At 43.7% G+C, this 14403-nt stretch overlaps 1 protein-coding gene across 1 annotated transcript; it reads right to left on the reverse strand.

The window, feature by feature from the left end:
* Positions 1-888: 888 nt before the first annotated feature.
* On the reverse strand, positions 889-9374 carry C1S (complement C1s). The gene is made up of 12 exons (XM_083855168.1): positions 9171-9374; positions 8662-8726; positions 8057-8261; positions 6801-6978; positions 6415-6540; positions 5573-5772; positions 5196-5349; positions 4852-4967; positions 4544-4622; positions 4152-4289; positions 3608-3682; positions 889-2138 (listed from the first exon to the last, which is right to left on the reverse strand). The coding sequence occupies exons 2-12, from the start codon at positions 8664-8666 to the stop codon at positions 1345-1347; spliced, it is 2070 nt and encodes a 689-aa protein (XP_083711294.1). The 5' UTR covers positions 8667-8726; positions 9171-9374; the 3' UTR covers positions 889-1344.
* Positions 9375-14403: the final 5029 nt, after the last annotated feature.

Consider the following 14403-nt stretch of genomic DNA (forward strand, 5'->3'; position numbering starts at 1 on the left):
CCTACCATGTTCTTATGAGTCACTGAGAGAAACAAGATAGAAGATCCTTGTTTACTAGTCCAACTATCCAATAATGTTTTGCGTGTTACACAGAACTGAAGGTCCTAGAGCTGAGTGCAGGATTCCATATGAAATATCCCAGGAGCTGTACACATCCTCCTCACCATTTCTTAAACTCCTGTAAAAACTTAGGCTGGAAGAAGATGTTTCTATCCAATCTACTGCTGTCACTGGGGCTAACTTCAGAGTTTCAGGGAAAGTTATCAAGAGATCTAGGGACAATCTGTTGTGACACTTGCTCCAGTGCTGACCCACATGCTAGGGAAAAGCCCAACTGGATATGTAGATATCTGAACACAGCATTAGCTTCCTCCTCTTCAAGCTGAACAAACTCAGTCTTTCAGTATATGCCATCTCTACCATTTCCCTGATCATCTCAGTGGAAGGAAGGCTGTGAGTGATATAGGACCTTCTGGAGCAGAAAATATCTCTACACAAGTCAGGTAATATTCCTTCCCTAAACCAAGAGAAGGTAGTGTTTTGGGAGAAAAATCAAACTTTATTTCTTTTCTAACTCAATAAAATTTGAAAAAAGTAAAGCCTGAGGACAGGTGAATAAAATTCTTTTGAAGATGTCTCTTCTCTTCAGCTTAATTCAGAAGTCTGAAGTCCTCATTGCTGGCAATGGTTGATCAGTGAGATGAAACCATCTCAGAAGGACTTTATAAAGACTCTGGTAGAGAGGTGAGGTACTACAAGTTCCAGCTTGATGAAAGCTGGCAGGGTCAGAATACTATTAGACACTTGATTTAGGGAGTTTCAAGGAGAACTAGGTCTAGACTGAGAAGAAAAAAGGCATTACAGACACAATAGCACATTGCACAAAAGGCAGTTTGGACATTCTTTAATGCTGTTAGATATTCTCAACAGGTCAGGAAATACATAAATCAGAAACCAGGCTCTGAGCCTTCTCTGGGAACCAACAATTATTCACTCTTTTCTTCATGGAAACCTCCCTGTCTGGTTTCAAAGGGGCACAGCTAGGTCTTCTCCAAGTGGGAAAAAATAGAATAGAAAAAAATTGAAGCAGAAGTCGTCTCTTTATTTAGAATTATGTCTTCCTTTTATGCTACTATGAGTGGAAGAAAGGGAATTTCCCTTCCCAGACATGATGACAGTGGGAGAAACAGATCCACATTCCCGACTCTCAACTCAGCATAGATACAATGAGTTATAATGTGTTATATATTGCTCATTATATGCACAGAGTGAAGAGGGTCATAGACAGCTGAAACATGCAGCCATTGCATTTAGAAAGGGTGACAGTGCTGAAAGGAGAAGCAGCTATTTCTGCCCAGCTTCCTCATCCTCGTGCTGGCTCATGGTCTCTCTGATCCAGTCCAAGTAATGCACCACCTTGGTGTAAAGACCAAAGGTGCCACATTTTGGCCCCCAGGAGATGAGCCCTGCAACATAGTACCGGGTGGAGTTCAGGGGATCCTGGATGGCATAGGCCCCCCCACTATCCCCCTGGCAGCTGTCCTTGCCTCCACCAGCACAGATCATATTGTCGGTGAATATGTAAACGGTGGAATCGTCAGAGTCGTCTGGTTTCACAGACCGGCACTTGTCCATGTTCACCACGGGAATCTGGGCCTTCCAAAGATCACCAGGGAGTCTTCCTTTCTCTCTCCGGCCCCATCCAGCAATGTAGCCCAGAGTCCCTTCCTGCAGCTCATATTCAGGTGATTTACCAGGAAGACAGATGGGTGAGATGTTTGGACCCATCTTCACGGGATCCTTCAGCTTCAGTAGTGCAATATCATTATCAAAATCAATCCTGGTTTCTGTGGGCTCCTCCTTCCAATCAGGATGGATGAAAGAAGCTTCTGGGACAAGCTTTTCGGCATCCCACTTCAGGGATTCTCTACGAACATTGATGACCCCAGCGTACATGGTGGGCTTGTCATATCCCTCCAGCACGTGAGCTGCAGTCATCACCCATCTGTCAGAGATGAGCACTCCACTTGCTCTGGGGTCATTGAAATACACTTGCCAGGGGAAGTTGCCCTTTTCTGCACGGGTGCCTCCAAAAATCCTCCCTGTGTCTTGGATGGGATTACTAGGCACCCCACAGACTAGAAAGAGAAGAAAGAAAGAAAGATGGGAGAAAGACAAGATGAGAGAATTAGCAGTTACAAACAGGGGGTTCTTTGATACTGCTAAAAAGCCCACAGTCCCCTCCTTCCTGTGTCCTTTAAATAATTTTTGAATCTGAGTAACCATGTTTATATTTTACACCACAGAGCTTCCAATTAGGATTTACAGAGAAATCAAAGAAAAATCTAAAAAAATTACTATCAACACTCAATTTAGATTTAAAATGCTTGTTCTTGAATTCAGTTTTCTGGAAAGCAGTTGTCACCCTGACTGTGTTAAGGATGTCAAAGCTCACAATGTAATTGCCTTCTAGTTGGCATTTTTCCTTTGCTGAATTATGCTCTTTAGATGAAGGGATCGTCTTTGAAAAAAATACTTGTTTGATTTCTTAGAAATATGACACTGCTCCTGAGGGTTTTTTTGGGTTTTGTTTTGGTTTTGGTTGTTTTTTTTTTTTTTTTTTGTGAACTCCAGATACTCTCAGGTTAAGAGTTCAGGTTTGTCACTGATGTTTTACCATTTTGCCTCTTCATTACATATAAGTATGTAAAATCTTAAGCACTGGGAGATCTTATCTGTGAGTCTTCTGGGTGCAGAGATGCTCCATGCTTTTGAGCAAAATGTTCAGTAACATTTTGCAGAATGTTGATAATAAGGACATAAACAGGAAACTGATTATTTATTCTGACATAGCTAGGAAACTGATTTCTTACCACATTGCCTTGTTTGCATTGAATCCTTAGTCAGAAAATCAGAGATTAAAGAACTATAGCCAGCAGATGGCTTCTAATTTGCATGAAGCAGAATTGGTTAAAGAATTTCACATAATGGTAGGAAGATTTAGGCTGGAAGGTACTTCTTAGTGCCTTTAATTCAACCTGTTCCTCCCTAACTGCCTTGCTCCCTGCCCTCCTAATGCCAAAGCCAGGTTACTCAGGGGGTTTGACAGGTAACGTCTGCTCATCTCCCAGGGTGGTGATTAGCCAGACTCTATGGACAGCAGTTCCAGTGCTCTGGGGGACCATTTTTCCTTAGATACAATCAGAATTTCCTTTGTTGCAACTTGAGCCTATCATTGCCTTTTATTTCTGTGTCCCACTGAGAAGAATTTGGCTTCATATTCTTTGTAGCCTCCTCTTGGGTAGTAAATACCCTGAGCTTTATCCTTCAGTGTGCCTGTGTACTTATATAATCCAAATCACTGTCTAAGCTGTGACTGAACTTTCAAGAGAGTTGAATCTCCTCCACCTGAATCTTGTACTTTGCCAGTGAGGAACTGGGGCTTTGAAGGAGTGAACAGGCATCATGCCAAGTCATGCTGCCTCCTCTACGAGAGTGAACTGAACAGTACACAGGTTTTAAAATTCTCCCTATCAGGTGGAAGTCAAGAAAAGAAAAATACAGAGATGAAAGAAGCAGTGTTCTTCATATGCTGCATTGGTAGTACCTGGGACACATTTTGGTAGCTTTGTTCCCATCTCTTCATTGACCCATTCTCCACTGGCTGAGCAATGATATATCACTTGGAAAACATGAGAGAAAAAAGAGTTCCATAAGGACACAATCAAGACGAGCACAGGGTAAATAACACTACTGTATACAATATATCAACCTTCTTATTTCCACAGCAAGCACAGCTTGGTAAACATTGCTGTTATCTCCCTACCATGGTGCTTCTATCCCTTTTGGGGAGAAACCTCATCTAACAAATTTCTTGAGTCCTTTACTTTTCCACCAGAACTCTGTGCTAAATGTGACAAAAATCTGCATGGTTCACTCACAAGGCAAATGGAGAGAGATGCATTTAAGGTCAACAGCCCATCTAACATTGTTAGAGTGTGTTAAACACGGAGGAAACACAAAACAGCTGTCTGCAATCCCATACCAGTCTTGACCTGATAGCATAAAATCCCAGCCCTGTAACAGTGCCAGAATCATTTCTCAGGCCTTTAACCAAAGGAATATGATGGTGTGGCAGAGGCAGTGCTCACCATGCTCTTTGTTTTCCAGGGTGTAGTAGGGTGCCTCACACTGATAGCGGACAGCAGCCGTGTACAGAGGCTCGCGGAGTGTGGAGATGTACAAGGCTTGGGCATTGTCAACAGGAGGGGGATCACCACAGTTCACAGCTGCAGAGAAGAAACAAAAAGAATCAAACACAATCAAAGGGGCACCCTCACTCAACAATATGATTATTTTGTATGACAGGGAACCACTCAGCTTCCCTAATCCCTGTACAGTCATGGGGGCTCACTTTCTCTGTCCCTTCAGCATGCTCACATCCCGGTACTTCAGCATGCTTCTAATCTGGAGATATAGTGGCTCTAGAGCCTGAACACTCCATTCCAATTCCCTTCCCACAATACAGACACAGGTCACTTACGAACACAGCTCAAATGGGAGTTGGTCCATTCACCATTTTCCTGACAGCTGGAGACAAAACTTGTGATACTATCTCGTTGCTAGGAAGAAAAACACATGATCCATGTTAGTCTCTGGACATGAAATACATCTGATACCGGTGCTCCAGTGGAGGGGCCCCAAAATACTGCACTGGTAGTAAGAGGTTTCCTCTTACTACTGTTGTGTTGAAAAGTTTGGGTTCCCAAAGTTACTCAGGACCCCTGATTGGAATGGCCTAGATGTTAATGAGCAGGCCAGACGGGACATACAGTTTTTTATTTCACTTACCCTCACAATTTCATAGCCTTCCACACAGGTCACCTTCACAGTGTCCCTTAAGATATACTTGTCCTTCTTTGGCTCAAGAACAGAGTTGGAGATGACACTCATGGGACAGGTTACAGCTTTGAAAAGATAGGTGGAAATGAGTGATGAACTGGTTCAAGATTTACTCTCCTTCCAGCTCCCAACTTCTTCCTCCTCAGTGATTTTTTTCCCCACTAATAAGCAAGCATACCCTTACTCAATACCAGCAGCTGTGAACATGTTAACATGCTGTTGTGCCATGAATGTGACCTGGGACAAACCCTGTCCCTAACTCAGAGTGAACACGTTCCCGAGTGTTTACTCACGGTCCCCATAGTAGCGTATTTTCCAGCCTTTGTGTTGTGTGCCGTGGTCTGTCTGGAAGATTATGTCAAGAATGTTGTTCCTGGTTTTGATTTCAGGAGGACCTGGGAATTTGCTGCCACAATAGGGACCAAAACGCTGTTTTCCAGAGACAATCTGGGAAAACACCAAACAAGAATAAAGGAAAAATGCCAAATGTATTGAGAGAGCTATTAAAATACACACTCAATGCATACATATCCTAATGTATTCCCACAAACTCCAAAAGACAACATAATTGAAAATAAAGTTAAGCAGTCCCAAAGTCTTCTAAATATGAGAAGATTGATGGGAGATTCAGAGCACCCTGACTCCTAAGCTCCCTAAGCTGCACACCTACTGTTAGGCTGTCGTGGCAGGTCCCGTTGGGGCTGGCTGGTTCCACGTCGAAGTCCCCGCTGTGGAAGGTCAGCACCACAAAGTAGCCCGGGCTCAGAGCCACTCTGTAGTCACACCGAGAGTTCTCTGGATACTGGTTGGGATAGTTGGGGCTGGAAATCTCCCCTGTTGGCTCAGTGAAGACATTTCCACTGCAGTTCACTGGGATTAAGGGAGGAACACAAGTAGGATTGGGAAAGGAAATGGCCCATGTGTGCGCCTGATAAGCTCTCCCTCTTCCAGCACATTCCCAGTCTGCCCAGATCCTGCAACAACTACGTCACAACATTGTATCTTCCCAAAAAACTGAAACCAGGGCCTGTGTCTATCCAGTTAGCCAGGGACTTTAACTCCTTTTTACCCTCCACCTGAGATTTAGGCTTCCTTTCCTCATATTATACTCCTTTCAACGTGCACAATTTGTGACCTTGCAAACTTTTGGTTCAAGCCAAGCAGGCCCTTGGTGATTTTTGTGTCCTTAGGGAACTTCCTTGTTTTGTCAGAGATTTAAAGATCCACAGATACCAGTATGCTAAGAAGGGTTTCCATCATAGTCTTTAAAGAATGTTGTTCAGTAGTTTCTTAATTCTCTTGACACAGAAATAAAAATGAAATTGTTAAGAGTATGCTAACAGAAATTCCCCAAACCTCTGTCTACTGCAGTTCAGATTTGCACTGGGATGGGTTTTTTACCCATCATGTATACCTGTCACAAATGGCTGAGAAGATTGATAAAGCCTTCCAAGTGCAATATCTCACTTGCCCTAAATTAATTCTTGCTATTGATCAGACCTCATCTCTTACCTCCACAAGTTTTGTTGTCTTCATAGAGAAAATAATCTGGTGGACAGCTGCAGAAGTAACCTCCAATATAATTATTACAGTAATGACTGCAGGGTTCATCCACAAAATCCATGCACTCATCCAAGTCTGCAAGTGTGAAAAGATGAATCAGCCAAATTAGGAGAGGCCCCTGAGGGCAGGAGAAAGAAGCAAACACTAGTGGACAACAAGGAAAAGGTATCTCTAAGACAGTAGTTATACTGGCCACACTGGAATGCAGTTCTGTCTGCTGGAATCTCTTTAAATAAGGCATTTCTTTAAATAAGGCATTTCAGAAAAACTCTTCTTGTCATCTTTCCTCCCAGCCTGGAATCTACAGCTATTCAGAGAGGCTGTTTTAACCTTACCCACAGCAATGTAGTAGGCAGCAAAACCAGTGAAACGCTCCTCATTGGAAAAGTCTGATTGGAATCTCATAGTGAGGGTGTTGTAAGGGACGCGAAATTCCTCCACAATCCGGGAGCCAGGGGTACGAGGTTTCTTCTGCCCACAAAGCACGCCTTCAACATAGACACCAGACAGGATCTGTAGAAGAATTCAGAGACATCTCACCTCACTACATGCGGAATTGCCAACACTTCAGCCTTTCAGCTCTTAGGTGCTCAGGTGCAGCTGAATGGAGCCCCTGGACAGCCAGTTTCATGATATTCATAAGATACATGAAGAGTGCTCCCTCCTACTGTCTTCCCAGTGGAATACATCTTAATTTCTCAGATACAAATTAATCCACACTGTTTGCTGTTAACATCCTTTCTTCAGGCCCACTTGTACAAAAAAGCCACCAAAACACTGTATTTCAAAGCAGCAAAACCAACCATGACAGTCCACAGAGCAGCCTAACAGCTCATTGGTTTGTCGCAAAAGGACACAGGTTGTTACAGAGCACACTCATTCTTCTGCCCCACCTTGGTCCTCCTGAAAGGTGTCCTAGTGCTGGCCTTGACCTTACTGCCTCTTTTCACACAGAGCTATGGCAGAATAGGATGATCTTGTTTCTGTCTGTGTGGAAGTGCTTGATCTTTTGTGCCTTGTGGGACAACATAGATCAGAGCTAGTTTTGGGAAATCTGTGGTGCATAGTTCATAAAAAAAACTGTGGTGCCAGGGACCATAAGACTTTATCTGAGTGGCCACTATCCTACATAGACGGATTGTTTTTTAACCTCCATCCTTTCCAATCAATTTCTGTTCTCAATAAATCATGTATTGCCACTCACTGATTAATTCCAAATAATTTCAGGCACAGACAATTATTGCCCTAAAAAAATGGTCTTTTTACACCTACACTTCAGTGGCTAGGAATATACCTTGCAATACAGATGTGTCAGTGATGGCTGAGAAGACTTTTCCTAAGAATATGGAGAAACATGGGATGGGGGACATAAATGGGACACTCAGACAACACTCATGTATCTATAAAGCAAACCTGAATGGATTTCATGACTGCTAGTGGAGATACACCCAGTCATTTGGGCTTCTTGGAGCTCAGAACAGGAAGGCTGTGCATAACTCCATTCCCAGCTCTGAGCTTTGTGCACAGCTTTGCTGTTCTGTGCTCTAACCTGCCTTCTTGTCTTTTTGTCACTCAAGCACATGGACAGTACCTTCACAAAGTCATATTCGCAGTCCTGTGATGGTTCAAGGTCCAGATGTGTGAAATAAAGGTGAATACCATATCCCGAAGGGACCTGGATTTGCCAAGTTTCGTTCACGTCATTGGGATACCCCTGAGGATAATTGGGTGACAAGATCTCTCCATACATAGAGGCTGCATCAGCCCAGAGAGGGAGACAGAAGAAGATCAGGGACCTGAGGAAAGAGAAAGGAAGGTGACATTGCAGTAGTGTTTTCCATTTTCATATGTGCACAGCCCCTGTGAACAAGCAGGGCGTTCTGGCTGCACACGGCATGCAGCAGAGCTCCTGGCTCCAGCATTTCAAAGGGCAGTGCTGTGGCTGTGTGGGCCTTGTCTTTCTCCTGTAGCTCTTGACACAGGAATACAACCTCAATTGTGCTCTCTGCTTGTCTCAGTCTCTGTAAGAGCCGGTAAGTCTGCAGGAGCTGAACACAGGGATCAAAAGTGGTTCTTGTTTTGGAGGTTATTTGGGTTATAGATACATTCCAATTTGAAAATCAGTTGAGCCTTACAGAGAAAACACATGATTTCTAGAATGCAATTGTTAATAAACCTTGCAATTTAATAACTCACCACATCTGGACAAAGTAGTTCTTCCTTTCTGAAAACCTTCAAGAACTGGACTTCAGAGTTATGCTCTGGAAGAAAAAAACTGTGATTGGTTAATGTTGCCTGTTATGTCTGCACATCTAAGCAGGTTGAAGACCCTAAAACCCCACCTTGGGGAGACTAGCTCAAGGTTTTGCTTGAAAAGCAAGTTTATATCTCTGTCTCTTCCTGCACAGAGCAAACCCAAGCATCAAGAAGGGAGACTAAGATCCATAAGGACAAAATCCGTCCTGGTACTGACCAGTGCTCACACTCTCCCCTTATGACCATCACTGAATGCACACACCATGCTGGTGCACAGGAAATTAAGACAGAGAACACGTCCCCCAGAAGTACCCAATCCATTTTCCCAGCACCTAAATCATGCTAAGATCCTGGGCTTGGGAAGAACCTTGTCCTGACTTTTCTAGCCGTCAAGACAACGACACTGGGGGATATCCTCCTTTCTCATTTCTAATGCCTGCAATGTTTACCTTCTCTCCATAGTTCACGTCTGGTTTTCTTGTCTCTTTCCTTCGCCTTTCTTTCTCTCTTTTTTTCTTCCTGTGCACACCCTCCTCCAAACGCACCAAAGCTGAGTTCAGGGTAAGGGAGCTTTAATTCGCAATTTCGCAGCACCCTCTATCTGTGGGATGCGGCTTCCCAGCCTTCCCTCTAGCGTGAGATGCTGGCTTTGAAAGCTCTAGGCAGGAAGGGGAATTTCCAGAAAAGTTGCACAATCTTGTTGGCTGAAGTTGCCGTGGGGAGCGCATCCGCCTAGTTTTATTTTCGGGAAATCAGATGACTTTGGGGAAAAGGGAGGGGAATAGAGTTTTCGGCTGCCTCCCCTCTCCTTTTCGTTCCCTCCCTTTTTAAAGTTGGGAACAACATCCAAAGGGCATAGAAAAGGGAGAGTCCAATGCTTCTACCTACAAAACTCTGTTTGATCATCATGTCCAGAGATCACATTGGTGGAATTTCAGTCTTACTGCAACCTGACAGCCACAGAGCTGCTGCTACTGCTCCTCAACTGATGCTTCAGAGATCCTTTTTTAGGGGAAAAATAAAAGAAAAAATAGTGGCCTGCTCAATGTTGTGCCTCTTCTGAAGCTACCAGCAGGAGTAGGAGTGCATGGTTTTGCTGGGTTCAGTATGGGGGCACATTAAGGACTATGAACACATAACTACATTTTTATTTACCAAGTGAGCTTCATGTAAGAAAGAATATGTTCATCATGTTGATGTTCATCAGACTTAGCCCTGCAGCAATTTAGATCCAACACCCTTGCAGAAAGGAGTTCAGAGACTTACATCAGATAGGACCCTTTGCCTGGCCAGTGCCCACAAGCCAATATTAAAATAAAAGTTAAAATATCTGTCACTAATACTCTAGAAACCCCCTCTTCCTCACAAACCAGCTGCACTGGGACTGGACTATAAATGAAAATCTAAAATTCCATTACAGCTTCTACCCTTTACAACCAGCACAGCACACTCCAGAGCTTGTTCTAGACAGGAAAAAAAGTGCTTCACGTTTCAACAGGCCATAGGCAAAGTGCATTAGCACAGCCTGTCTGAAATAGTCCTTTATATTGTCAAGGGAGAGAAACACCTCCAGATGAATCATAACTGACTTCATTGTAGTCAGGATAAAGGCTTTGCTTGAAGAACATGCCTAGTCTGTTTTCTTTGTCAAAATGAGAATGGAAAGAGAAAGAAAACAGAGTGTCATCTCACTTCTGATGTCTCTTGGGAGCACAGCTTGATGTTTTGAACTGGAATTTTGAGAACAGGAAAACAGTGATGAAAGATACACAATAAATCACAGGGAGATGTTTTCTCCTCTGAGCTGTGCAATGTAAAAACCCTGTCAGTGACTCTTCAAGCCACAATCATATTTGAAAATAGGCATGGTGGAAATAAAATGAGTGTGAACTGATATATTATGCATGTCATTTTATCACAAAGAAATTCTTTATTCTCATATAAATCTGACTCAACTCATCTGTAGCAGTGGCAGATGAATATGCCTATGAATATTAATAATTATTTAGAAATTAATTAAGAAATATGTATTATTAATCAATTAATTTCTATTAATTAAGAAAAAAATGCTGAAGATAGTTAAATGAAGAAGTAGCTGCATTTTATCTGGTCACTGCATATCTGCATAATGCTAACTACTTATGCAGAAGATGGGTAATATTGATACATATTTACACTGAATATATATACAACACTTTATTGCATTGTCTTAAATCTGTATTGTTTTTTCAGCTCTTAAGATGAAACAGTTAGGTAATATATTTCACAATTCCCTACAGCTATGCCACATAACAATTTAAAAGAGGTAAAATAATGCCATTAAGGTTAATAAGTGATAACATTAAATTCACCAATGTAATATAATTCTGCTCAGAGGCACACACATTCTCTTAAATTCCTAAATTACATGACCACATACTACTTTTCCCAAATTGCACAAGATAATCCTTTTCTTATAATGACTCAGAGCTGCATAGCTGTAACCTTTCTGCCAGATGTTGTGAAGCACAGTAGTGTTCCAGGTTTCATAAAATTACCATTTAAAACAGGCTTGACTGGCTTGTCTTCCCCCAGGAAGTTGGGAAAAAAGGTTTTTCCCAAGTTCTTAAGAAAAGCCACACACATCTCCATCTGGAAACACTGAGCCAGTGCATTAAAAAAAAAAAGGGCAGAAACATCAAAAGAGAAAACAACATTTACTAAGTGAACCAAGGGAATAGAAGTAGCAGGGAATCAAGGATACAGAAGTAAGAAGTAAAATATCATCAATTTACCAAGACCCTGGCAGCAATTTGCCTGTTTCCCATTCTGCCAATGACAGGGTTCTGTGGGTTTCTTGCACGCTGCAATTCCCACCTCCCTCTTGTGATCCAGGCCAGTTTTGTTGTCAGTCATTAAACTGGGGGCCTTTGATAAACCCCAGGGAAACTTGGCAGTGCAGGTGTGTTCTGGCTCAGAACATTCAATACAATTAGCTGATTTCCACCTCTGCAAACAGTGCCAGGGGGATATTCACCAGAGCCTGTTCCCCTCTTTTATTCCCTCTATCACTGAGTCTCATTGCAAAGCTTCCACCATCTCCCAGTACAACCTGGGACATGGGAACACTCTGCTCAGTGCACTGTGCCACACTGAGATGAGGTGCCTGCTGCCTTCTGACTTCCTCCTCCTACACCCCTGGGTGTTCATCCATTACAGTAAAACATTCCTAAACACTTAGGCTTACTTTCACTGAATTATGGAATGGGTTGGGTTGGAGAGAACCTTAAAGGTCATCTAGTTCCAACCTCGTTGCTATAGGCAGGGACATCTTCCACTGGACCACAGAGTGGCTCAGAGCCCCATCCAGCCTGGCCTCGAACACTGCCAGGGATGGGGCACCCACAGCTTCTCTGGGCAACCTGTGCCAGTGCCTCACCACCCCCACAGTAAAGAATTTTCTCCTAATATCCATTCTAAACCTACTTTTCTCCAGGTTAAAGCCATTCGACCTTGTCCCATCACTACTTGCCCTCGCAAGCAGTCCCCTTCCAGCTCTCTTGTCCCCCCTTTAGACTCTGGAAGGTGCTTGGTGAGGAAGGACCCTTCTCTTCTTCAAGCTGGGCAACCCCAGTTCTCTCAGCTCCAAATCCACTTGACTGTGGACGGCCGTGGCGACATTCCCGCGGCAGGAGAGCCCGCCGGTTCTCCCGGGCTGACGGCCCGTCCTGGCGGCACCGAGAGGCGGCAGCAGAGACCGGCACGGAGCGGGGCCAGGAGCTGCAGCTGCCCCGCTTCGGGCAGCGGGTGGGGAACGGAGCCACCGGTGCCCCAGAAATGGGTCTGACCTCGCACGGGACAAGAGAAGACAGCCTCAAGCTGCCAAGGTTTAGGCTGGAAATTAGGAGAAATTTTTCTGAAAGAGTGATCCAACAGGCTGCCCAGAGAAATGGTGGGATCACCATCCCTGGGAGTGTTAGGAGAATGTGTGGATGTGATGTTTAGAGACATGGTTTAGCAGTGGACCTGGCAGTGCTGGGTTTATGGATGGACCCCATGTTCCTAGAGGCTTTTTCCAGCCCTAATGATTCTATTATTTATTTTTTCAGTAATCTTCACATTGAAAAGGTGACACGATTTCAAGCACACTATTCCTTTCCCTCCTCCAATGTCCACTGAATTTCAGTTTCTCTGCCTCTCTGGTTTGTCATTCACCTATTCCTGGCTTTTTTTCCCCTACTGGCTCCATGGCACCTATTGATCCTTCCAATGAAAATTTATTTTCATGTCTTTCCCTACCTGTTATTCCAAGCAGTCTCTCTTTCCCCTCTATACTCCATCTCTCACTAATGGTCATTTCTCTCCCCACCCTCTCTGTGCTTTTCCCTTGACTTGGTTATTGACAGCAGCAGACTTCTGTCATGTTTAATTTTATTCTGGCTCTGGTTTTTCCAGTGTCTTTCTCCTCCTCATCAGTGTTAAACCCTAAGCCCTCTGCCCAGACAGACACCTTGCCCCAAGTAGCCAGCTGCTCTCCCATGGCCATTTCAATCAGGATAGGCTCCTGTGCCTGCCTGGGAGAAGAGGCACTGTCAAGGCAGGGCACAACATTCCTGTTTCAGTTCCTCAAGAACTGTTTACAAATATATAAGTATACAAGAAGTAGACTTCCTGGAAGGGAAGTCTTGCAGGAGTCTTGAAGAAGCATCTGGGGTCTTGTGGCTCTGGTGTGTGGGAGGGCTGTATGAGCCACTGGAACACGATCAATGGAGCTGGGTTTGTAGAAGCTTCAGCAGCTGTATTCCCATTGCACCACATCGAGCTCACATGAACCTCAAGTTTCACATTAACACCCATGCAATGTTATGAAATTGTGGTATATCTAAGGAACAGTAAATCAAGATTTTTGGCTACAGCCCCTCTTCTCAAGAATACACTGCCCTGATTGTTAAACTAATAATACTACTGCAAAGTAGTGGCACACTCATCATGATCTGACTCTCAAAACCTACTCTCAGAGCTACTGTGTACTGACTCCAAGTGACTAGCATGCATTTAATCTAAACAGGTCAAATATAGCAACATTTCAAGCAACTGGAAACAATCTTGCAATGGAAATTGTTAGGCAATCTCAGGAACAGATGCGGCTTCTGAAACTCTTCTCTGACAACAGTAAATTACAGAGTTAAGTGGATCATTTCTTGTCAAACATGACTTGAGGAGGGACAGACAGTCATAATGCTCACATAGATCTGATTTACTTAGGAAAGTGGTCTGAGCACCATAAATACACAACTGGATGTGGAAATGAGAGAGATATGCCTTGAAAAGCCAGTCCTTGGACTTGGCAAAAAATATGGTGAATTTCTCCACTACTTAAGGTGGGAAAAATACAGCAACTTGTTTGCAAAGTCTAAGCTGATGGAGTCAGCTGCCCAGGAGGGTTTTTAAAGCCTTGCTATACATCTTGGCCTGCCACTCTGCACCTTACACTGCCTTCAGGGGACTTGTGGAGGAGGAGGTGAGGATCTCCCCTTCTTCACACACTTCCTCACTCCCCAGTTTAAGAGAGGTATGAACCAAATGGAAAGAGCCCACTGGATGGGTGACTAGAGCTTTGCTATTGAGAAATGTGGGTTTGTTCAGCCTGGAAAAGAGAAGGGCAAGAAGAGGTAAGGTCTTTAGCCTGGTCTCATAAGTAAA

The sequence above is a fragment of the Zosterops lateralis genome (assembly GCF_965231275.1).
Source record: "Zosterops lateralis genome assembly, chromosome: 2".
Lineage (NCBI taxonomy): Eukaryota > Metazoa > Chordata > Aves > Passeriformes > Zosteropidae > Zosterops > Zosterops lateralis.

What these genes read in the sequence shown, in the direction of transcription:
- C1S (XM_083855168.1), bottom strand. An exon ending in AAGGCTATGAAATTGTGAGG is followed by an intron (nt 4,623 to 4,851) that starts GTAAGTGAAATA and finishes TTTTCTTCCTAG; the next exon opens with CAACGAGATAGTATCACAAG. An exon ending in CCTGGAAAACAAAGAGCATG is followed by an intron (nt 3,683 to 4,151) that starts GTGAGCACTGCC and finishes ATGTTTTCCAAG; the next exon opens with TGATATATCATTGCTCAGCC.